At 37.7% G+C, this 24,407-nt stretch overlaps 1 protein-coding gene across 1 annotated transcript in view; it reads left to right on the forward strand.

Annotated features, from left to right (window-relative positions):
* The first annotated feature begins 19 nt into the window (after nt 1-19).
* The window catches only part of LARP7 (La ribonucleoprotein 7, transcriptional regulator), a 29,319-nt gene continuing 4,931 nt past the window's right edge, over nt 20-24,407 (forward strand). The window contains 13 exon segments of the mRNA XM_080344310.1: nt 20-190; nt 5,097-5,312; nt 6,773-6,873; nt 6,982-7,065; nt 9,678-9,842; nt 10,489-10,597; nt 12,155-12,526; nt 13,475-13,610; nt 16,414-16,545; nt 16,547-16,569; nt 17,468-17,586; nt 20,301-20,460; nt 22,862-22,953. Of these exon segments, the coding sequence (XP_080200436.1) occupies nt 5,105-5,312; nt 6,773-6,873; nt 6,982-7,065; nt 9,678-9,842; nt 10,489-10,597; nt 12,155-12,526; nt 13,475-13,610; nt 16,414-16,545; nt 16,547-16,569; nt 17,468-17,586; nt 20,301-20,460; nt 22,862-22,953 (1,701 nt within the window). The 5' untranslated portion in view covers nt 20-190; nt 5,097-5,104.

Here is a 24,407-nt window from a genome sequence, read left to right on the forward strand (position 1 = left end):
GGCGCGGCCGCCGCCCCCTTGCGCGTGCGCGGGCGGCGCCGCGGGGCTTTTCTCCCCGCGGGAGCCGCGCGTCGCGCTGGGACTGACGGCGGAGCGGCCCGCGGAGGGGGCAGGGCAAGGCGGCGGGTGCTGCGGCCCCGGTGTCCCCGCGGTGACGTCGCCTGGCGAGCCCCTGCGGGCGCGGCGGCAGGTCGGTGGCGCGCGGCGGGGGGCAGCCGGCGGCGCGGGGCGCTGTGGGCAGGCAGGGGGCGCTGCCGCCCGCCTCGCCTCGGGCGCATGCGTAGGGGGCGCCTCGTGCGGCGGCGGTTGGGCTGGGGAGGTGCGCGCGGCGGGCGGTTGGTCGAGCTTCGTGAGGGCAGCGCCGCTTCGTGCCCGTCACCGCGACCCGGCCTCGACTGCAGCGGGCCCGGCCCTGGGCATCCCCTCCCTCCCAGTGCCCGCTCCTGCCCCGGGCTTCCTAACGGCACTGCCCCTCGGCCTCTCCCCCGGGGCTCTGCTGCTGCAGCCCTGCGAGCCCGACTGGTGACTTTGCCTTCAGGTGAAGCGGAGGTTGCGGTGCTGGGGGGAGCGCCTTCGCATAAGCTCAAGACCCGATACCTTGCGTTGAAAGAGGCAGTTCCATGGTGGGGGGATATGGGCAGTGTCTGGCTTTGGCCCGCCACACGTATGCGGATTTTACTTTTTCTTATGCATACATACTCCATACAAACCTGCACAATTGGCACCTGTATGGTGGTTGGCCTAAACCTGCACAATTGGCACCTGTATGGTGGTTGGCCTCCTTGGCAACCGGGGTTTAGCTGGTTGCTACACAGGCAAAGATAAAGTCGTGGCTAGAAAAATGTGTTTGCTTTGTGTCTCCCCGTTGTTTGAAGAGTAAAGAATACGAGGTCCTTCTACAGTTGTGTGTTGCTTCTAGGCCAGTCTGAATGTGGCCACTAACAGGACAGCAGGATTTCTTGCTTTTACACCTGCCTCTCTCCTGCTCCCAAGTGCTTGTTGCTGATGCTTCTCTTCATAAGCTTTGCTGTTTGTTCAGCTCCTTAGTGGGTTTGTGTAACTTCACTTATCCAGCAGGAAAGGACCAGAAAATAGTGACTTACTTCTCAGGTCACACAGCTGAACTGGCTCACCAGAGGTCGAGATACTCGGAGGGACAACTGTGTAGCAAGTAGGATGGGAGAGCTGGGCTGCCCTTTTGGTGTCAGTGACCTGTTGGGTCATAAAATTCATCTCGTGCTGTGGGCCTGCATTTTATCCAAAATCCACTTTCCACCTCTTGTCATGACCAGGGCAAGGGTTAACCATGGTAGGACTGACATAGTGGGGTCTGTCTATGTCTGGAAACAACCTTAACACCCATTGGTGTCATGTGGAAGCAAAGCCTTTTCTATTTGTGAGCACTCTGGTTTAATGACATCTCTTGCACACCTTAAACGTAGGCTTAAAAATATGTATTGGTTTCATTGGTTAGAATGGGGGAAAAAGGCAGGAGGTCCTTTGGTTTTAAGTTATGAAGAAAGTTGTGCTGGTCCCTGTGTAATAACTTCTGTCCCTTCTTATCTCACTTGTAAAAGGAAGTCACAAGGCAGCGTAGGAACTTAAACTGCTGCAGCTCTGCCTGTATGTGTGTTAAAGCAAGAATACTCAAGTTGGAGTATAGAATGCATCTTTGAAAGTAGTTTAAGGTTTGCTGAATACTTGCATTTATTTTGGAGTAGATGTCTGGAAGAAGTGTTGACTATACAGAGATAATTTCACAGTATAGAAAGTATTTTGAAAGTATTATGAATTATGAATTATTATTTTTGCTCCCCTCCATTGCCCTATTTGCTATTTAAAATGGTCAAAGCAAGCAAGCAAGCATTGCGTTAATGCTTAACATAAAGCTGGAATTCTGTTTTTTCTAGACCCTGGATTACAGTTAAATGTGATTATTTTTTCTAGGTCTTTATAACAATAAAAGTTAGGTTTAGAACTTGTGTACAGATTATCACCAGCATATTTAATGTTTGGTTTTTAAAATGTATAGATAAATTACTGTAGATTTCTGTGGATCTGTATTACTTCCATTAATATGATCTTTCACAGAATCATAGAATCACTTCAGCTGGAAGAGACCCTCAGGATCATCAAGTCCAACCATAACCTAACATAACTCCAGCACTAAACCATGTCCCTGAGAACCTCGTCTAAACACCTTTTAAACCCCTCCAGGGGTGGTGACTCCACCACTTTCTGGGCAGCCTGTTCCAATGCCTGACAACCCTTTCTGTGAATAAATTTTTTGTAATATCCAACCTGAACCTTCCTTGGTGCAACTTGAGGCCATTTTCTCTTGTCCTGTTACTTGCTACTTGGGAGAAGAGACGAACACCCTCCAGCCTCCTTTCAGGTAGTTGCAGACAGCAATAAGGTCTCCCCTCAGCCTTCTTTACTCCAGGCTGAACAGCCCCAGTTCCCTCAGCTTCTCCTTATAAGATTTGTGCTCCAGGCTCCTCACAAGCTTTGTTGCCCTTTTTGCTTTCTTAGAGTTCGCTCTTCTTCCTGAATTGTCTTTCCTTTTCCTGGTTTGACTGTCACACGTAGAGACACTGATTTTACTTTATTTGGGGAAAACTAAGAGGTGGCAGCTGTTTTGTTTTAACAGAAAAATTTTGACCCTGCTTTTGCTTTCTTCTGGTTTTATTTGTTTATTAGAATAGTGCTTGCAACTGTGAGGCTGGCAGTGTAAGAGTTGGCAAATCAACAAAAATGCAGATTGGCGTAGACCTTGGCATTGCAGCTTTCATTGATGAGTTGAGGTTTGCTAGAGTAATTGCAAAGGAGAATACCAACAAAAAAACAAGTGCTATGAGTTATTGACATGGTTTCAGTATTTTCTTATATCCTGAGCTTTAATGTAGTGATCTCTCAGGTATAAGTATTTCATTACTAAATGTAAGATTGTGTACAGATTCTAATTATAGTCATAACTGACACTTGCTCGGTTTCTTTATTTCCAAGCTTCTCCAAGGTAATTTTCCCAAAGCTTCATTCCTAAGGCAGTAGGACAAACTGAGGGGGGACAGGGTGCAGAATACAGCTTGCAGCTGGTTTTCTTTCCTTTAAGCTTGAATGAGAATTTCTCTCCTGAGGAGGAAGTCTCAAGGCTGAGTGACTCAAAGTGCATAAAACACTTAGATGGCTTCTTAAAATAAAGCTTTCTTATACATAAGCTACGTTCATTATATGTCAGCATGATCACTTAATAATCTTCAGCCAATAAAGGTATCCCATATTGGTGTTTTACCTTTAATGGTGCAGCTCACTGTAGCCCTTAGCAAGGTCGTATATCCTTGTGCTGACCATTAGTATAAATATCTTGCTGAAAGGCTTGAATAGAGCTTGAACTTCTGCTTCAGTGGGGAATTTTACCTGCCTTATCTTTTTAAGGTAATTGCTGACCTTTCACTGTCTTGAGTGGTCGGCTCACAGCAGGGAGAGAAACTGATATCCGGCTAACAAAGCCTGATTTGCACAATAATTTGAAGACCATTTCCATTTTTGTCATCCTGTTGTAGAGGTGGGCCTTCTCTCTGATGGCTATGCTCACCTTTCCTTCTATGTTGCATTGACAGAGAGCTGGGAAGTCTTTCCTGTGGTGATTGCTACATTAATTAAATTAATTTTTGTGTTAATTTCATTTCCAAAAAGCTGTCTGCTTTTGGCAGTGCCATTTTGTTTTGCTAATGTAAAATTAAGTTCTGTGGTGACTGACAAGCTACAGCAAATTGAAATGTGAACAGAAAAGGTGAATTAATGCATTAAAAAGGTTTTGTATTCTTCAAGGGGAATCTGTGCATTCAAGACAGTTCCCTCTATTTATTCCCAAAGTTCTAGGGCCCTGATTGTGAGGTTCTGGTAGGAGTTGGTTTGCCATTAAAATCAGTGACAGCTGATGAAATAAAGGAAACTGTCTGTTTAAATGTAGCACATCCTGGTTGCCACATGGATGTAAAGGAAGGGTGGTAATTAATGAGTTCCAAAACGTTGTACCCGGCTTTTAGCGTTTTCACAGAGCAAGAAATGTAGTAAGAATGTGTTAGAACATATTCAAAGGCAGGATTGGAATATTTTTACTTGCTGGTCTTTGGTAGGGCCTTGGCAATTGACAGAGTGGTTCACATTTTTGACATAACAAAACCAGCTTTTAGAAACAAACCTTACTATGACCAGGCCTGCCATGAATATCAACTGTGTGTTTAAGTATGTCTTTACATTGCATTTATTTATGAGGATTAACAGATACTTCTCATTTGGAGGTCATACTGTAAATTTTTGCAGCAAGGTCTTCAGCTGCTGTACATGTCTCAGTGTAACCTGTTTGCAACTACAGTATTTACAGTTTAGGGCTGCTGAGCTTGGTCCTTTGGCCAGCCTTTTCAGAAGTCGTCTATATACTCCAGCTTTTTGGTTTTGTTTTTTTTTTTAACCCTTTCAAGTCTAAGAAAATATGTTCATTAGAAGGGAAATTGCTTTTCAGGTTTAGTTTTTGTAGGCTCTCTTTAGCAAGTAAATTGCACTTCTAGTAACAGGGAAGTCATGTATTATTAAAACACACGTGATCTTCACGAGTGATTTAAAGAATTAATGTATGTCTATATTTTTTTAATAGCACTGCTTGTCTGATAACTCATGAATACAATTGGAACTGTGAATCCCATGACTGCTGCTGAAATTCAAAAGCTGCTGTTGGAAATCTAATGGGGCAGACTGTTCACAGGGTATTTTGGCATAACACAGTAGTACAGATTTTAAATGAAAAGCCTTCAGTTTGGTACCAGCTTGACTGACTTCAGTGAGTATCTGTGGCTAATGGGCAGTACTAGGTGCCATGAGACAGGAGTTCTAGCTTAGTCTTCACTATGCAGTTATTGTGACCTAATTTTCATCACCTTCTGTATGCGTTGTATTTTTTAACACTGCCATAATGAATGGCACATATTGTCACAGAGAATGCATGAAGTTTCTAATGTCAGATAAAACAAGAGTGTTTACTCCTTGAAGTAAGAATATTTGGTTTTTTTTTCTCAAAGGTTGTATTTAATTTTCAGTTGACAGAATGACAGGAATGGAGACTGAAACTACAAGAGACAAAGCCATGGAAGAAGAAAGTACTGAACAGAAGAAGGAAAGAGAGAAAAAGAAGAGGTCAAGGGTTAAACAGGTGCTTGCAGATATAGCAAAACAAGTGGATTTCTGGTTTGGCGATGTTAATCTTCACAAAGATAGATTTCTCCGAGAACAAATAGAAAAGTCCAGAGATGGGTGTAAGTTTATATTAAGTATATTTCAATTAACAGATATGTTTTTAACTTTCTTGTTCACTATGTTGCTAGTGACAGTTACTAGTTCTTTTGAGGTGCATGTCTACTGGGGAAGATGGTTTCATGCTGGAAACGAGCATTAGGAGGTGGGAGCTTGATACTAGTTTTAGAAATTATATTTAGTGTTTTTCTTTTCCTTTACTACCAGCCATATGTTAGAGGCATCTGCAAGGGTAAATATTACTGAGAGACCTGATCATTGTAAATTTTTTTTAACTTTCTATAATTCAAGAATAACCAGCTGTGGCAGATGCACACCAACCAAACAAGGGGTGTTCTGCCCTTGGATGTGCAGTACTTGACTTGTAGGTTAGATATATGCAGAAATTAAAATGTCGCTTGGATCTGCAGTTATGTGCATATATAGCTTTTTTGTATTTTCTGCCAGTTTGGTATGCAAGAAGTTGTGTATTTGCATATAGGGCTACTAAGGGTCTCTTAGACAATTTTTGACAAGGTGGATACGACTTCAGAGTAGCAAATTGAGCTTGGTTCTGAAACTATTCTGAATAAATTAATTTCAACATGAGCTACAGTAACTACTATGCATTTCGTTTAAAAACAGTATGTGTGGTAAATACAGTCTATCAGTATAATTGTTCCCATTTACTGTTATGCCAGGTGGACTAGAGCTGCCATGTGTCTCTAAAAAGAGGTGGTCCTTTTCTGTCAAAACAACAACAACAAAAAAATAGCAGTTTACACAAGTGCTTACGTATTTTTTATTTTCCTAAAGAGTCCATATTTATTTGAAGTGTAAATCATTAGTCTAGTTGCATTGTGTGAAAAGTCTAGTCTTCTAACTGTTTGGTATAGTCCTCAGTTATATATAATTATGTATAAAACTCAGTTTGAGAAAGTAGCCTTCAGAGGAATAAAATTTACCTTTTTCTAGAGATATTAGGGCTTGCATGGCTTTAACTTTCTTTATTAAGACTAATAGTGCATCACTTTCTGTCAAGGTTTTAGCAGCATGAGTCATTGCAACTGAAATGCAAGCAGGGGCTCTTTTGTGTTGCAAAGGCTGGGTTAAACACTTAATTGAGTACTTGAAGGAGAGGCGCATTTTCAATGCAAATTGGTTTTGTATTGTAAAACTGCATCAGAAAGGGAGTTTTCTTCCTTTCTTTTCACAGACAGCAGTTATCTGTGAGGCGGTAAAAGAAAAAAATTCCTTTGATAAAGGTTAGCACAAAAGAAAATTAAATGTAGGTTTACTTGAAACTTCAATTTTGATGGTAGAAATTTTGTGTAAATCCTTGGTAGTGTGCTGTGCATACTGCAGTTATGACTTGCAGATTGTTTTGCAAAAATATTAGCTCAGTCTTAATGTCAGATTAGAATATATAACTAATGCTTTCTAGATCAGCCTGATTTAATAATTTTCAACGTTTTATATCTAGATGTCGACATATCACTTCTTGTTTCTTTCAACAAAATGAAGAAATTGACTACTGATGGAAAATTGATAGCTCGAGCAGTTAAAAGTTCATCTGTTGTAGAGGTATTTCATATTTCCTTTTTGTATTTCCTGATATTGGAGTAATAATGATAGTAACATTGAAGTAGACAATCTTATGGAAAATGCTTGTTCATTTCTTGCTACTTTCAGTTGGATTTAGAAGGAACTAGAATCAGAAGACGCCAGCCGCTGGGTGAGCAACCAAAGGATGTGGATAGTCGCACAGTCTATGTGGTAAGGTTGTGCTTTTATGTGCCTTGTGCGTGGCAGAGTGCTTTGGTATTTCTAACTATGGAAACTCTTAAACTTCCTTGTTGTTGTTTCAGAGTGCAAAACCCACAGTGTGTTGTCTATGGGTATCGAATTGCCTATCATTATTTACTGCATTAAGAACGATGAAAACAACATAAAGCAGCCACATAGTTTTACCAGAATTAGAATGTAGATTTTCTTTGAGAACATCATGGAATTATTACAAGAAACGTTTACATAAAGTATAAATGTTAATATAATTTGACTGTTCTGTTTGAGTTTGTTTGGGTTTTATTTTCCTCCAAAAGAAAAGGACAGTGTGAGGGAAAGAAATCCATTATAGATATACTGGATTTGTAATGCTAAAGGCCCACAGAGTGGGGTTAATGTACATGTTTAATGCAGTAAATGTTTTTGTAGCAGAAATATATCTCTGCATCAGTATTCTTGTTAACACGGAGAAGGGGACTGAGCAGGTGTCTTGCTACTGTCACTTGTGCAGTGTACGTAAGGGAAATTATGTGAAGGCAGGTGAGCACTGGTAGTGACCATGGCAAAAAAGGGATTAGTTTGGTGCTCTGATTTCTTCTGCCAGCTTCAATAATTATAAATGGTGAGCAAAGAGTGACTTTACATTCTAGTAAGAAAAGGTGCACTTTCATTTAGCTCTTACTGCTTTCACTGGGCTTTTCTAGTTAATGTCAGTAGAGGACCAACACTGGTATCAATAAATATTTATCAATTATGTTAATGTAGTCAAAGCTTTAGCATAATAACTTTGTTTTGTTGAACAGGAACTGACTGAGTTTGCAAGATAGTAAGTGGTACTTCATAAAGTACAACCTGTTTACAAAATCTGTTACTGCAAGTGCCTCTGGTTTTGTAACAAACATCATTCTTTTAAGGGCAGAATGTACCCAAATAGGAGATAGTCTTGTGTTTAGGTGGCTTTTTTCTTTTTTCCTTTTTAATCCTCATAGTAAGAAGAGGCCACAGATATCCTGTTATGGCTACCTCGATACTGAAAAGTTTCATTAATTTAAATTAAAATAGCTTGTGCTCCTGGAAAAACTCTGCATCCCAACATGGTATTTCAGATGTATCAGAGTGGAACAGCTATTAGCTGTTGAGCCACTTAAGTGGTAGTGTGGAAAGAGATCTGATGGTTGAACTGTCACTTATTTAAAATCCTGTGCAACTTTTTAATAGAATTGAAGCCAGTGTGGAATTCCCTTTGTCTCTAAAGAAGAGTTTTCATGGCTATTGTCAATTTAGATGTATAGTTGTAGCACTTCATACTGCAATTACAGTAATCTTAAGCCATGTTAAATGACTGGTGTGTATTATAGCAGTGGGAGGGAGCATTCTAGGGTAGGTGAAAGAAAGATTTCTTTGTTGGATTTAATACAAAGGTTACAATTAAAGCCTCCATTGTGAAGGATTGTCTTCAGCAGTAGTATGTTTTCTGAATTTATGCAGGATGTCAAAGCTTCATTTCTGAACTAAGAATGAATGTTTAAAGATGTGTTTGTTTAAGGAATATTAACTTCATTACGTTATATTTTTTTAAATCTTGTTTAGATTAGGGGGAGTTTTCATTAACTTTCTCTGAAATAATTTTATGGTTAGCGACTTTTTTAATATACTTCAACATGAACTACACTTTGACCTATGTTGTTATTTTGTGCTCATCCCATAAGACTTGTAGAGCTGTAACTTTATACTAAAACCATTATGAAATGTTTTTCTCAGGCAGGCAAATTCATAGTGTTCTACCTGAATGTGATAAATAATATTTTCCTACAAGAAAAACCTTTTAGTGTGGTACCTTCCTATTAAAAAAAGATGAAGTATTGCTGACTCTCCATTGTGGCTTAAGCCTGAAAGTAGGGTTTTTAATGATGTTGGGTCTATTTAGAAATTGATACAACAGGATTTCTCTTAGATTCCTGAAGGGAAATGTTTAGGAACTGAGACATGATGTCTGCAACCTGCTAAAATGTGTTGCTAATATTAAGGAGCTGAGAGAAACTTAAAGTTTATAATTCTCCTGCATCTCATCAACTAGATCATAAGTGTTAACTGCTAAGCTTTAAAATGTTAGCTACTGGCAGGAATTGATCAGTTTGAGTAACGACTCTACTAACGTGTAAGGACTCTTTCTGTGATACTCGCATTACCAGCAATTAAAACAAAAAATCCTCGTGTTCTCCAGTGGATAGTTTGAGACAATGCAAAATTATATTTATTTGTTCAAAGGTCTTAAATTTATTAAGACATTTTATTTTGCGAAGATACAGCTGCAGATAAGGCCTTGGTATCTGTCACAGAAAGAAGAGAGGCATATTTAAATAATGTATTTATTATAAGTATACCAATGATTAGAGATCCTTTTTCAGATTTTACTGTTTGAACACTATCACTTGTTGACAAGAATACCTACTGAAATAAAACAATGTTTCTCAATATCATCACCTCAAACTTAAATATATTTTGTTGTGACAATTTTGTAATTTGAAGATGTAGTAAACCATTTGATACAATGGTAATACATTAGTGAGAACATGACATTTCTTCCTTTTTTTTTTTTTTAGGAGCTGCTTCCCAAAAATGTCAATCACAGTTGGATTGAGCGGGTGTTCGGGAAGTGTGGTAATGTAGTTTATGTCAGTATACCCCGGTACAAAAGTACTGGCCATCCAAAGGGATTTGCTTTTGTTGAATTTGAAACTAAAGAACAAGCAGAGAAAGCCATTGAGGTGAGTAATGGTGCCTCTGGTCTGTTAACATTCTTCCTGTTTGTCAGTCTGTGGTATGGATGTCTTTGCTAATTCACCTACTGAATCTTAGAGAAATTCCTACAATATCATAATTTAGAAACTTAGCAGAAGTTATGTTCCTTTCTCATACCCCCACACCTCTGATCAATTCCACAATTCTTTAAAAGTGTAATTCTGTAATAACCTAGGGGCTTAGTAGAAGCGTAACAGGCATTTGTTGAAATAATTTGGTTGTTCACTTGTAGCATCTTTTATGGAAATAGAGATCTCTGTGCAACAGTCCAATGGCCTTGTAAATTTCATCAGACAAGCACAGTTGTACCTAATTTTCTGTATTTGAATATGATTTGAAGGTTTAAAAACATTTATTTCAATATCATAATGGTAGCAGAGGCATAAAGGTATCACACTAGTAATGTGAAATCAAGCAAGCTCTGCCCTTAAAAAGCAAACCCCAACAGCAACAAAAATCCCACAAAAAGCCACCACAGCACTGAGAGTACTGAAATAACAATGTCTGCCTCCAGAGTCACAGGGGGACTGCATCATTCTTGAATAGTGCTGCTGAACTTGAAGATTCTTTAAACAAGAAAACTTAATTTTTATGTTTTGTTTTGTTTTGAAGTTTTTGAATAACCCACCAGAAGAAGCACCACGGAAACCTGGGATTTTCCCCAAAACAGTAAAGAATAAGCCTGTTCCTACACTGAATACAAGCAACAGCAGTGTAGTAGGTAAGTGTTATTAAGTTATTGGGATCAAGAAACAAACTGGTTTGTGCCTCAATTTCTGAAGACTTTTTGAACTGCTGTGTTACTGCAGTCTAATGTCATGTTCCTTAAAAGCCTTATAAAAATAAATAAATGTGCTTTTTCTATTGTTGGCCAATGTAGGCTTAAGAATGAAATTGTAAAACTACAATGTAATAAATGTCTGCCTTCTCATTTTCCTGCTTGATAAGGAACTTAATTTCTTTTTCCCTATGTTACCAGCTGTTACTGTTAGTCATTGTTATGCTGGCAGAGCAGCTTTCAGACTGTACATTAAATCATTATCTAAGCACATAGCATTAGCGAGAGACAATTTTGACACAGATTGTTTTAAAAATATTTAGTATTGAAAAGGCAGATGTACAAACAAAATTATACTTAAATGTTTTGTTCAGATGAGTTTGATCATCTGACATATTTCAGAGGAAACCTTATTTTCTGAAACTTTCTGTAAAACTACTATGAAAACAGTGGATTTTTGCCTTTCTTCCTCTTTAGAAGTCTTGCTATTTGAGCAGAGCAGTCTAAAGCAGAATGAGTTTCCTACAGCATATTTACAATTCCACTTTCCAGGGTTCATAATTACTCAAAAAACCTGGTGGATATTGCAGGGAAAATAATCCTGAATTCACAGTTGAGCCTATTTCCAAGAGATACCATTTACTATAACTTACAAAGCAGCATCTCAGGATTATATTTCAACTTTGATCACTGAAATATTTTCCCTTGTTTCTGATGACATAATATAGTTTTTCAGGCTTCAGACATCTTCCAGGTTTGTCAGTGTAATGATGAATCCTATCTTATATTCCTCACTCTTGTCACTAACTCTTTGTTATGCCAGTAACTATTAGGGCTTTTAGGATTAAAAAAACCCACCAAACTGGAGAAGATACATGCTTTTAAAATTATGCTTTAAATGCACTCAAGGTACTCTCTACTGCTTCATACTGCATCCTGCCTATGACAACTTTGAAAAAGGTAGATAGTATTGGAAATGAAATTGGTTTTTTTCAGATTGATTAAAATGCTTTAGTAAGCAAGTAGTTGTGATAGATTCATTGCCCTGAGTATCTCCTTTTCTTCTCAGCATATGAATTGGCAGTTCTTTTTTATTTTCTTGTGTTTGTTTGGCTGGGAAGGAGAAAGGTGTCTCTTCTCAAAGGCAAGTAAGGGATGACATAACAAAATGTGTATTTATTAAGGAGAAGCAGAGAAGTTTAGCTTCTTTCTTTTTAATTGGAGAGTAAGTACTTCAGGTCAAGCTGAACTTGTTACCCAGGGGTCTTTCTCAATTTGAGACTTGAGAGTCCTTTCTGTGTTTTTTTTTGTCTTCTGCTTGAAAAGCCTGGGAAGAACTTTGGGACAACATGTCACATCTCTCCTGTAGTTAGAGGTGGCAGAGACAGGCATTTCATTTAACATCCTAGATTATCATAATGTAGTATTGTGGTTATTACTTAGTTAAACTAATTTAGTTTTTAATCATTGGTAGTTTTAAATATTGTGTTTTTAATACAGAAGAGAAGAAAAAGAAGAAAAAAAAGAAGTCCAAAATCAAGAAAGAGAACAATGTACAGGCAGCTGCAGAGACAAAGGAATCAAACACAAAGGCTACAGTAGAGCAAGTACCCAAGTCAAAAAGACATCGGACTTCATCAGAGTGTTCGGAAATGGAGGGTACTGAGACTCACAGGCAGCCCTCAAAGAGAGAAAAAAGAAAATGGGACAGAACAGAAAGCTCAGAGGCACCTTGTGAAAGCAGACCAGGGAAGAGAAAAAGAACCAGCTCTGGAGATTGTGAAGCATCAACTCCAAAAGTCAAGAAGACTATTGAAAAGGATGAAGTTCATCCTGTAAAAGAGAAAACAGAAGCTCCAAAGGATTCCAATGGTAAAGTTTGCTGCACGTTTTTTTAGCATTTTTATTATTTTATATGTATGAATGAAACCAAATGGCAGATGTGCCTCTTATAGATAAGAAATGGTAGGCTTAGTAATGAGGGAAAAGTCTAGATAAGGAGCAAAGCACAGTTACTGTGTTCTTTGCAGTTGAAATTGTGTTTGTACTGGCCTAAGTAAATAGGAATTTTGATATGCACATGGCTGGAAAGCAACAAGAAATGTAACAGTGTCATCTGTGTAATACAATTGCTTTAGTCAACTGACTTTTGGAGACTAATAGGTTTATTCCTTGAGTTCAAGATTATTGAGTAAATCTTTCAAGTGCTAGTGAAAGATTCGAACACTGAATTTCTGTCTTTGAAAGACTGAAAACTGGCAAAAGGTTGTTCTGCTTGGGTCAGTAGGTGAAAAATGATGATAGAGGCATAACAATGTCAGTTTAGGAATATGTGGAGTTCCCTGCAGTTAAATTTAAACCTGGTGATGAGTCATTCCAAGGAGATAAGCTACATGGAGAATAGGAAAGAACTTTAAACACTGAAGCAGGTAAATCTCATCAGAAGTAAAAATAGTTCAAAGAAGTTAATATCAATAGAACTTGACTGAAGTAAATCTGAATTAAATAGCCTAGGCAAATGGCAACAGTACAAAAACCTTGGTTAAGACAAAAATACAAAAGAAAATGCAGATGACCCCTGTTTCTTACATGAGATAAGAGGAAAAAAGCAACAGATGGGATTAACAGCTGCACTGAAATCGCATTTGGGTTGACAAGAATCGGTGATTAGAAGCTAGACTTGGGTAGAACAAAGTAAAGAATATTACACCATTTAATGGAAATATTTATTCAGGCTGCATTATGTAATACCTGTATCTTTAAGTATATCCAATGTAATGTTAGAATTTAACATTTTTCTTTTGGCCTTTTTTAATGTAGAGGTTTCTGCAGAAGATGACAAAGATGGTGATAAAAAAGACACATCTCTTTCCAAATCTAAAAGAAAACATAAGAAAAAGCACAAAGAAAGGCACAAAATGGGTGAAGAAGTCATTCCACTCAGAGTACTCTCGAAGTAGGTTAAGAAGTCTGTATGAGTAGATCATGGTACCTGGTGGATTGGGAGGTGTTTGTATATTGTAGCCTTTGTAGCATGACAGTTATTTTTCCATGGTTTCCACTAAGCTAAATAAGTGGGTTTTGGGGTGTGGTGGTTTCTTTGTGTGGAAGGGGGTTTCTCTGCTGAACTGGGTGATGTGTACTGAGTGGTGTGGAACAATTAAGGGGTGCCCAAATTAAAAAACTTGTAATCGGGATGCAGCCCTTTTATACCTAGTCCGTATTAAGTACTATATGCATGAAGTTTATGGGTTTGCGTACACTTTCCTGGCACTAAAAATGGTGGGGTTTTTTTTGCTATATAGTTTTAGCTGCAAAAGTTAGGCATGGGCATTTGAAAATTTTTTAAATGTTTTTAAGTTTTTCCTAGAATATGCAGGTCAGTTGTTGGCATGTGGCATCAGGTAGAGGAACATTTTTCAGTTTTACATACTTTATTGAATTTTATTGTTTAACGGGTTCATATACAGCAATTTCACAATGTTTCCAGCCTTTGGAATGTTTAATTCAAAACTTAATACTTCACAATAAAGATACTTACATATCTTTGCATGTCTGACAGTCCATCACCATTGCTAAAGTGCAATTCCAATTTTTATACAACAGAGTTGCATATTAGCAACAGTATTAGCCTGTAGCTGAAAGGTTCAAAGTCTTCATGACTCAGTTCCTCTGTAGTGTATTTAAACCAAATGATGCAATTCCAGAATTAAGTGCTTAAAATCGTTGGGCTTTTAGGAGTCACCACAACTAAAACATGGAAGCACTTACTTTTTTAGGCATCCAGCAAGTACCTCCCATGTTAAAGTAGAGGGGGTCCTCTCACCTCTTGTGCTTGTACCGTGATGCAAAATTGTTTTGTGCTTATGTTAACAAGAAAGCCACTTGCACCGTGGAAATACATAAAGCAGATGCTTAATATTGTGGGAGAAAAAACTCCCCTGCCCAGAAGTCTGTAGTCGTTGGAATTCCATTTCATTGCTGTGCAGTAAAGAGATTTCCATGGCATGTTATATTTTGACAAATACTTTCAGTCCTTGAGCTGTTTTTCCTGGGAAGAGGAAAGCATGTTCAGTTGAGGAAAAAAAGGATTCACCATCACCAAAACATGGAAGCACTTACTTTTCAGGAACGAAGCAAGTACATCCACATTTAAGTTATGGGGGTCCTTAAGCAGATACATGCAGTTAACTGAACAAAAGAAACAAAATGTAAAGACACATATTGGGCTTCTCCGAGATGTAGTTCTAGAAATGCATTCAAGAATTAGGATCCACCGCCACTGAAACATGGAAGCACTTACTTTTCTAAGCAGCAGGTACCTCCATGTTAAAGCAAAGGGAGTCCCATTAAAATTCAAAAGTGGTGTTGAATAAAATTACATCTTGTTCAGCAACACGCTATATACTTCAGTTCTTGTTGGGAAGTTATGCCTTCAGCTGTTTTGCTGCTGATTTTCGTTCTTTTCCCGAAACAAAATACATTTTACCTTGTGACTGAAGTGAGGACAACAAAAAAATCCTGGTGGGTATTTCAGTATTGTGATCAGGATTCACCTCTACTAAAACATGGAAGCACTTACTTCTTTTAAGTCACAGAAAGCACCTCCATGTTAAAGTAAAAGGGGTCCATGAAAAATTGTAGGTATAAACGATGCATGTCCTCTTCTGCTGAGATTCGGAGACTACTGCATCTAATACAGAAGAAGTTTTAAATTTTAGTTAACTAGAGCAAGAAAAAAAATTTTAAAAAAAGTTTTAAAGAGCACAAGCATTGCATATACTTGCCTGACTCATTCCCTGTGGTCTTCTCTTCCTCCACTTAACAAGTAGCTCCTTGAGCCTGTATTTATACCATACCTTGCGATGGAATGGTGTTGCCTTTTTATCTCAGAGAATCATTACGTGGGTCTTTTGTTATTTTAATGTCTTTGCTCTGTTGAGAATGTATGATCCTGGGTGAGTCTGGATGCTTTTTTGAAGTATACAGTTGTCAATGTTAACAGCTAAAACCATTACCACAAGATATCCTCCTCTTTAAAAATCCTCTATCAGCTTGTTTGATAGCACAGATTAGGGTAACAATGAGTCGTTCTCACAGTGGCACTATAGGCATTGTGTTTCTGTGGAGCAAAGCTCTAGCTGTTTGCAGAAACATCACCATGTTAAATGTATGTAAATATATAAATTGCTTCCATGTGGTGGTATTTTTTAGCCAAAATGCATTTGAATGGTAAGGAATGTTCTTATCTCAGTAGGTTTTTAGTGAGTTTAACCAGTTGTTGATTTTCCATCAATGATTTTTCTAGAAAATAAAGGACTGATTCTTAATATAGTAACACAGGAGCGGGTTCACTGAACTAATTCAGTCAATTCAGAGTTCACTGTCTCTGAATTAACTCTGAGTTTAGTGCTTATGCTCTGTGTAGTTCCCGTAGAAAACACAGTTTACCAAGCTGTTCTCTGTTTTCTGCATATGTAAAACAAATTTAGGAGTCAGTCTGTTTAAATGATAGGTTGATCTTGTTAGAACTTGACTGGAATATTAAAAACTACAGCAAAATAATAAAAATATGCCCTAAGTGCAAGGAGAAATCTTATGGTAAAAAGAGTCTGCACTGCTCGCCAAGTTCAGCTTAAGCTATTTGTAAACTGTTTTGTCTTAAGTTGTTTGTGAGTTTCCCTTTTTGGTTTTAATTTCCCTGTTTGTTTATTTTCCTATTTACAATTGACATCCTATTGCTGTGTTGTCACTTACAGGACCGAATGGATGGAATTGAAGCAAGAATATTTGGCCCTTCAAAAAGCCAGTATGGCCGCCTTAAAGAAAACAATGTCTCAAATCAAACCTGAACCTGTGGGAGAGATGGAAACAGACTCTTGTGCACAGAAGTCTCAATGTAAAAAACGATAAATGTAATCTTGTTTGTGATGGGTTTTTGTCTTGTTTTCATGATTCTAGTACACAAACATAGAGTGATTTAAGACACTGGTCTTCCAGAAACACTGCAAAATTATTTTCTCTAATGCTGGTGCTTTCTCTCAATGCTAAATATTACTATAAGCACCCCACCCCAACCTGTTTAGATAGATTTGGGACTTAAGAATTATATAAGTAAAGAATAAAGAAGTAATTCCAACAGCATTCTTAAAGCTTAAGGATCTTTACAGGTAATTATCAAACCCTTGCAGAGGCTCAGTCGAGGATCAGCCTTTTTGGTGATGTAACTTGGCCTGATGTGCTTAGGCTTAACTATACCTGCAGGGATTTACCTAACTATTTCTCTAAGTACAGCATTCAAAAATGGCTTGCAATTGGGTTTTATCAGCTTTATGTTTAAAAGTAGCTTTCTATTTATGTTGCCTTAGTTCAATTTTTACATTTCTCAGAGATAGAATTGCTCTTTTATCTGTGGATCCTCTGTACATCAGTAACTTCAATACCAATGTTGCAATGCCTGTCTGCTTATTTTTTAATCACTCGAAAACTGAGGGTTTGACTTAACTGTGATTGATAGAATAGAAAATATTCTTATAAGGAGCCCTTGTAGGCTGTAAAAACTTTTCTAAGACTTTTTAATTAACATTGACTAGTGAGAACAGTCATGATCCTAGAGTTAAAAAAATACAACACAAAAGAAAACAACAAAAAACAAACAAAACCACACCTTAGCAATACTTGATGCCTCTCTGATTTCATTTCTTATGTACATCATGTTGCTTAGCTGCTTTTGTAGCATCTTTAGCTTGTCAAACTAATAAATGTAAATTGTTTTTTCTCCTTGCCCCCCCTCCCCCTTTTCACGTTGACCAGCCACCAGTGAAGATTCTGCCCATCCTGCCAAGGCCAACACAATGGGCCCCCAGTTTGTGAGTGGAGTAATTGTGAAGATCATTAGCACTGAGCCCCTGCCAGGCAGGAAGCAGATCAAGGTAATGCCTTTGTAACCTCAGGGTAGCTGTTAGCCTTTCCTCTTACAGTGTCCCCAACATGTTTGAATATGGAATGCCATTTAAACAAGTCTTACTGATTTTTGTTTGTTTGTTTGGCCAGTAGTCGTGTACAGATGCTTCTCTAGTAGCTGTTAATGGAAGGTTTTGCAACGGCAAAATAGGGTAAAGAGGATGCTTCAAAGCAAAAAGTAGCCTTTAGGGTGCTTGGAGCAATGTCAAGTTCACAATGAAAATGATGACAAGAATAATGTTCTGGAGGATGAGTAGTTTTCCATCTGCATCCCCTGTTGCCATGTCTTTGCATTTTCTGTGTGAAAAACATGTTTGATTTGTATATTGTTAAAAGTAAATAACTGTTAAAATCAATCTTAGTTTACAAAGAGAAGTTAAAAGCAAAGCAGATGTGATGTTATTTATTTGTAATTGTATCAGTCATTCTGGCAAAATACAGATCAAGACATCTGTAATAGTATATTGGGGTTTTTGCTATTAACAGGAATTTGGGAGTGAGAAGATGCTCTCTGCATGAGAAAATAATTGTGGTGTTATTTTTTTTAGCGAGAAATTGACCATTACAAACCCTCCAGTTCAGTGAGAATGGCAGCAATAGAACTTGTCCAGTGTTGTTTATTTTTTCCTATGACATTTACTTTTTTCCTCAATTTTAAAAGTGGTTAGAATAACCTAAATTTTGTGTTGTCATGATATGAAAGTTACATGTTAAGTAAAATATTTTCTTTTAAGAAAAATAGCAGTTTTAAGCTGCATCCTTTTGAAATGGAAATACTAAACATTTTCAAAGGAAATAACAGGCTTTTTCCCAATACTGAACTTTCTGTGAATGTGACACATTACTTTTTCTTTCACAAATTACACTTTTGGATGAATACTACTGGAAAGAATTTGAACAGCTTTAACTCATGCTAGAAGAAATATTTGTATGGCTTAGGAAAATGAGAGAATGGTTCAAAATGTAATTTCTGAGATGACTTCTCAGACTACCTGTATTTATAACTGAGTGGTCCATTTGAAGTCACTGGCTGCTTGCAAGCATGTGAAGTTTAGTCTGTGCATAAATCTAAGGAAGATGAGAGATGTCTCTTTTACTGACAACAAACTGGTGATATGGTTTCAGCTTAGTCCTGCCCACCTAGGGGTATTTGTAGGCAGTTATCTGAGTGCTGGGGGCCCTGAGAGAAGGCTACAGTTGTCACTGTCATGTTTGAGGGCCCCTTTGGATGTGGTTTTACACTTCACTGTCTTAAGTTTGTGTCACAACTTAATATATGGTGGGCAGGGAGTAAGCTTACTGTTCCCACAGTAGCTGAAAACAAACTTAGTTTGGTATTTCCAGCTACAAAAGATACTCTTGTGGTTTAGTTTTAGGCAAGTATTTCAAGGAAAACTAATTTTTTATGGAAGTAAATAATAAATAGATAGGCATAATAATAAATACACAAAATATTTTGTAAAACGTTAGCAAACAAATAAGGCAAAGTTTTTAGGGAGAAATAAAATTGCAGAATACAACTGTAGCTGGAAGAAGCAATAATCTTCAGGGTGCACCAGCCCTTTCTTGGGTCAGCAGTGGAAGCTGCAATCTGTACTTGATGCTTACTCATTTGTTGTTTGTTGGTTTTTTTCTGGCCCCAGTAGTTGCTTTCATTGAAAGTATCACCTTGACAAAACCTTGCCCATGTTGCTAGACTGCCATAGCTACAGCAGCACACCCTGCCACAAAGCAATGGAGTTTTTTTCCGTAATGAACTTCCAGGTTTGATCTGTATTTCTGGTTGTGTGGCAGGCATACTTGCACACACTGGAAAGGTCTTTGCAGAGTAGTTTTAATTGTACACTCTTTGGGTCGTTGTAGTTTCCCACTTTAGGATACGAGAATTAAGAGTGGAAAGTAGCTTTGGTTGGCTCTCTAGCAATCTCACAGTATAGGCACGTAATTCTTGTTTTAAGGCTGTCCTTGGTAGTGGAGGGTTAAAAGCAGTGTGTCCTTCTTTGAATGGAAGCATCTTACTTGAGCTGCCTGCTGTGACCAAAATTGACTAGGAATGTGTGGTCTTAGTTAATTTCCCTAACAGCAGGTATTACAAGTGAAGTACTTCATCTGGAAGAGCATGTGTGGCTCTTCTTCCTTCAGATGTTAGGGAAAATTTTCAGGCAGAGGTCACTTCATAAAGATAGGAAGGGTTGGTTTACTCATTTCTGAAATAACCTCTGTGAATGAGCTTGCTTTTATATATTTCATGTGTAGAATGAAGTTAGATACATGTCAGTCCAACAGAAAAATACATATTTTTTAAATAGATCATAATGATACAGTATTGAAATAAATGGGCAATTACTCATGCTTCATTAGTAAAATTATTGTTATGCAAATAATAGCATATTCGAGAATTACTGCTTTAAATTGTTCTTGGAGGGTAGAATGAGAGATCAATGTATTTAGCTGTAGGCTCATAAATCAGAATTCAGTTACAACCTTTTTATGAAAATACATTCATTCAGAAGTAATTGACAATAGATCAATTGATTGAATGAAAAAGTTCTGTTATTTCCTTCTACTCTATGGCTTTCTTGAAAATGTCAAGTACTTACAAGTTGAATGGTCAAAAGTTGCTTTTTTGTGTTCTTTTTTAAAGTCTGGTTTCTGGTCTGTGTTCTCTCTCATGCCTTGATAGGATGCTTTGACAGTGCTGGTTGATGTTGCTTATGTGGACATGCTGGAGGGAGACACAGAATGTCATGTCCGTTTTAAAACACCTGAGGATGCACAGGTTGTCATGAAATCATACAAAGAAATACAGATCAAAAACAACTGGAAATTTGAAATTCTCACTGGTAAGACATTTTTTAATGGTAATACTGGAGAAGACTTAATTACTGTGAAAAGGTTTGTATTGCATGGTAGCTTTGCAGATATATTTAGATATCTTGGTAGCTGTGGAAAAGACTGCCTTTTTATTATTCCAACAGTCTTCTCATTTTGCTATTATAGTGAAATTGGTAAAACAAGAAGGGTTTTACTGCCACAGTTCAGAGCAAAATAATTATTTTGCTTGCCTTTATCAACTTAATTCTGTTCTTTTGAGATTAATTTGTTTACATCACATCTAGTGGTAATGGACTATAGCCCTTAATTCACATTTTAGCTTTATGAATATAACATTCTGATGATGCAAAATAATTTTAAATGAAGATTTTCTTAAATACTGAACTTCTGATGTGTGAAATAACAGGACAAAAATCTAACAGTATGGATATACTTACGGTGGTTCTAATTACTATACTTACAGCCTTCTAATTAACCTTTTTTTTTTAGACAGCTGAATAGCTTATGCCAGAGTAATGCCTTTTTTGTTAAATTGTATTTACACTAAAATTTGTACTGGCTTGCTTTGGAACTTTACCATAATGTGTGTTATTTTTTCAGAGAATACTCTGGTGTTCTAAGTGTATATCACGCATTAGATTAGACTAGTCTTCCAAGTGCAGAGAAACCTCCTTATGAAAATCAGGGAAGAAGAGGCAATCTCTCAAACTTCGTTATGGTATTAATACAGCTTTTACATTCTACACATGCACTAAAATCTAAATGTGAAGAGGTGAGAAACAAAACCAAAAAACAACAGCAACAAAACCACAGCACCCACCACCACAGATAAAACAATCCAGATGGGATTCTCTCATCTACACATTTAAATATTTTACCGCACTCCTGCACAGGTCTTTATATAGGGCCAAGTTCTATGCGTGCAGGGATGTAAACCCACATAAATGTCAATTAAGGATTGCAGAGGGAAGAGTTATAATGGAAGCATTAACCTTCATAATAATATCAAAGTTAATTAAAGTTTGAGACTCACTGAATGCTGCTAACGTCATTTTGAGATAGATTTGTCTCCAGAGTGTTCTGTGTTCCAGAGATCCACAAACAACTTGAAATACGGCATTTTACAGCTGTGTGCTCTGTGTGTATTTGTCACTGGTTTTGTATCCTTATATAAAAGAGTGTACTAGTAGATTGGGACTAAGTACTACACTGTAGGATTGTTCCTTTCATAGTCTTAAGGGTGGGGATTTTTTCAAACTGGTTCATTGAAATAAGAATGGAAAGGCTTCTGAAGAACCCAGAAGTGACTCACAGTAAGGATTTCAGCTTTTCTTGGTTGCATAAGGTAAATACAGAGAACAAGAATAAGGAAAGAATCTTTAACGTTTCCCACTTTAGGGACTAAAGCTATCCCAGCGGTATCTTGCTTTTTAGGACTTGATTTTGACTAAATGTCTTCAGTTTTTCATCTAACAAGATATTAAACATCTATGGTAATGTTTAGATGTTACTGTGATTGAATGTGGAAATAAGGCTGTTGAAATATATGCAAAATTGATTCTCAGAATTATTAATACCATAACTTTTGCAGGATTCTTTTCCAAGATGACTTGGAAAGTTTCTTGTAACTGAAGACTTCCCATGAGACTGTACAACATTACTCCACAAAATTCCCATCATGATAGTTACAGCAAAAAACAGAGGAAACAGTGGCAAAGTGCTTCTTACTGCAAAACAGCTGCTGAAAAAAACCTGCAAAATTATTTCCTCTCATATTCATCCCCATGTTTTAAGAAACACACCCACAAAGTCCCCCAAGTTTGCTTCCAACAATGGTTTTGATGAAACAAGACAATCTCAGCCATTCTTACAGTATTTTTTTTTCTGTTTAAAATTAGTCAGAAGTTGAGTACATCAGTAAATCCAAGGGCCTCTGAGTGCTGTGGTGAAACTTTAGCTAAAACTGAGCTACTTCTGGTAATTACATGTAAAGAATGATGTTTGCATATTTCCATGTTTCCTTTTTGTTGTTGTATTTTTAAAACTGCTTGCTCAGGAAAACTTAGATGCCTTGGCAATCCAGTCCTAAAGTTAATAAAATGCATACGACATTGATTCAGGTCTGGTCCAGCCTGTACAAGAGCACAGACCTCAATGTCAGCTTTAAGCTTCTTTGGACAGTGTTTTTTCCTTTGTTCACCTCGGTGTGTGTTGGTCAGATGTTGCAATGCTGTATAAACTTCTCTGACTAGGAAATTTAAGACTAAATGGACTCGTTAGGTTTCCCTAACAGGTATTTTCACATATGTTTACCTTAGAAAGATTCTTCCTCATGACAGCTGAAAACACTGCATCTACTTGTATTGAATACTTTTATTCATGCACTGTAATGTTAATTTGTTTTTCAAGGTGATCATGAACAACGTTACTGGCAGAAGATTTTGGTGGACAGACAAGCTAAACTTAACCAGCCTCGAGAAAAGAAGCGGGGTACTGAGAAGGTAACTTGCAAGTCAGGTTTTTCTTTTTCCTGTATGGCCACAGTTGAAAATAGGACTCTTTCTGCATAGGTCTACGTTTTGTGGTACTTTAACGTTTGGTTCTGTATTTAATCCACTTAGACCACTTTCTACTGACTTCGCAGCAGGATTTTACAACCATAAAATAGAGAATGTGTGGCTTTCCTGGTCCAATACCAAATACAAGGCTTGTCTGTAGGGAGACAATCAGATAAAGTTAAGGACATGACTAAAGGTATGAAGTTAGTTTGTAAGCTGGATTTCCTCTAAAACTCTGGGTGCACTCATTAAATTTTAGTCCTGATTTGCTCTTGGTTTGTTCTCTAGCATGTTAAATAAGATGGTTTTCTTCAGAATGAATTAATTTTCTCACAATTTGCACATTTTTTAAAATGTACGGTTCCTAGTGCAGTCAAGAGCCTATGCAACAGTGTGTTTATGTCCTGTTCGTGACAAATCTGAATGCTGCTACTAGCATCCGTAGCTGAGCAACTTCCAGACCAGAACTGCCTAACATCTAGTGAACTCAGAGCACATAGGAGCTTGAGTCCGCTTGCTCTTGCTCTGTCAAACCGCTGCCTTTACTACCTCTAGCACTGTGGTTCGTCTGAAATAGCCTTCCAGCCTTGACCTTGGCGTGCTTCTCAGGCCGTGGTGTTGAGAGTGTGTTGCAATGAACTTGCAGGCTGCAGTCTCCACTCCTGGCTCACAAGATCATTCCAGGCTTGAAGGGTTTTTGATAGGACAGTGAGATCCTTTACCCGACAGAGAGGAGCCAAAGAGCATTTCACAGACATTTTATTGCTATGTTTACTTCACACACATTGCAGATAAGGCTTCCGCGTTGGCTTTAAGCTGAATCTTTATGCTCTTGCTTGTAAAACTTCAAAATCATCTGACCTTAATTATTTTCTGGTGACTTTAGAGACTTGCTGTAACTTTCATTTACTAGATGTGCCAGTGATGCACACAATACCAAAAATTTCCTAGTTGTTCCATATTTAGTATAAAATAAATACTACACTCACCTAAAAAAACAGCAGTTATACAGGTCAAAACCTTGTCTTGCACAAGGTGTATTTTGCATGTATTATCTTGTTTGTCTAAATGGTCTTTCAGAGATCCTGCAGACAAACGAATCTAGTTCTTTTAAACAAAGATGTGCACAAATAATTTCCCCAAATGACTGATTTAATTTTTTTAAAAGCATAAAAATAGCATTGGCTCTAGCCGTTATTCTTTAATATAAGCAGTAACTTAATGTGAAGACTGTACACTTTAGAGCCTTTTACAGGGTGCTGCCAATGTTTTTTATTATTTTTTTTTAAATGTACTTTTACTTTTTTAAAAACAAAAGATACCAGGCACCTTTGACTTTAATTTGGACTGTAGGTGTCCTGCTCTCAAGTTTCTGTTCTTCATCTTTGGAAGACTGG

This window comes from Nesoenas mayeri, assembly GCF_963082525.1.
Source record: "Nesoenas mayeri genome assembly, chromosome: 4".
NCBI classification, from domain to species: domain Eukaryota; kingdom Metazoa; phylum Chordata; class Aves; order Columbiformes; family Columbidae; genus Nesoenas; species Nesoenas mayeri.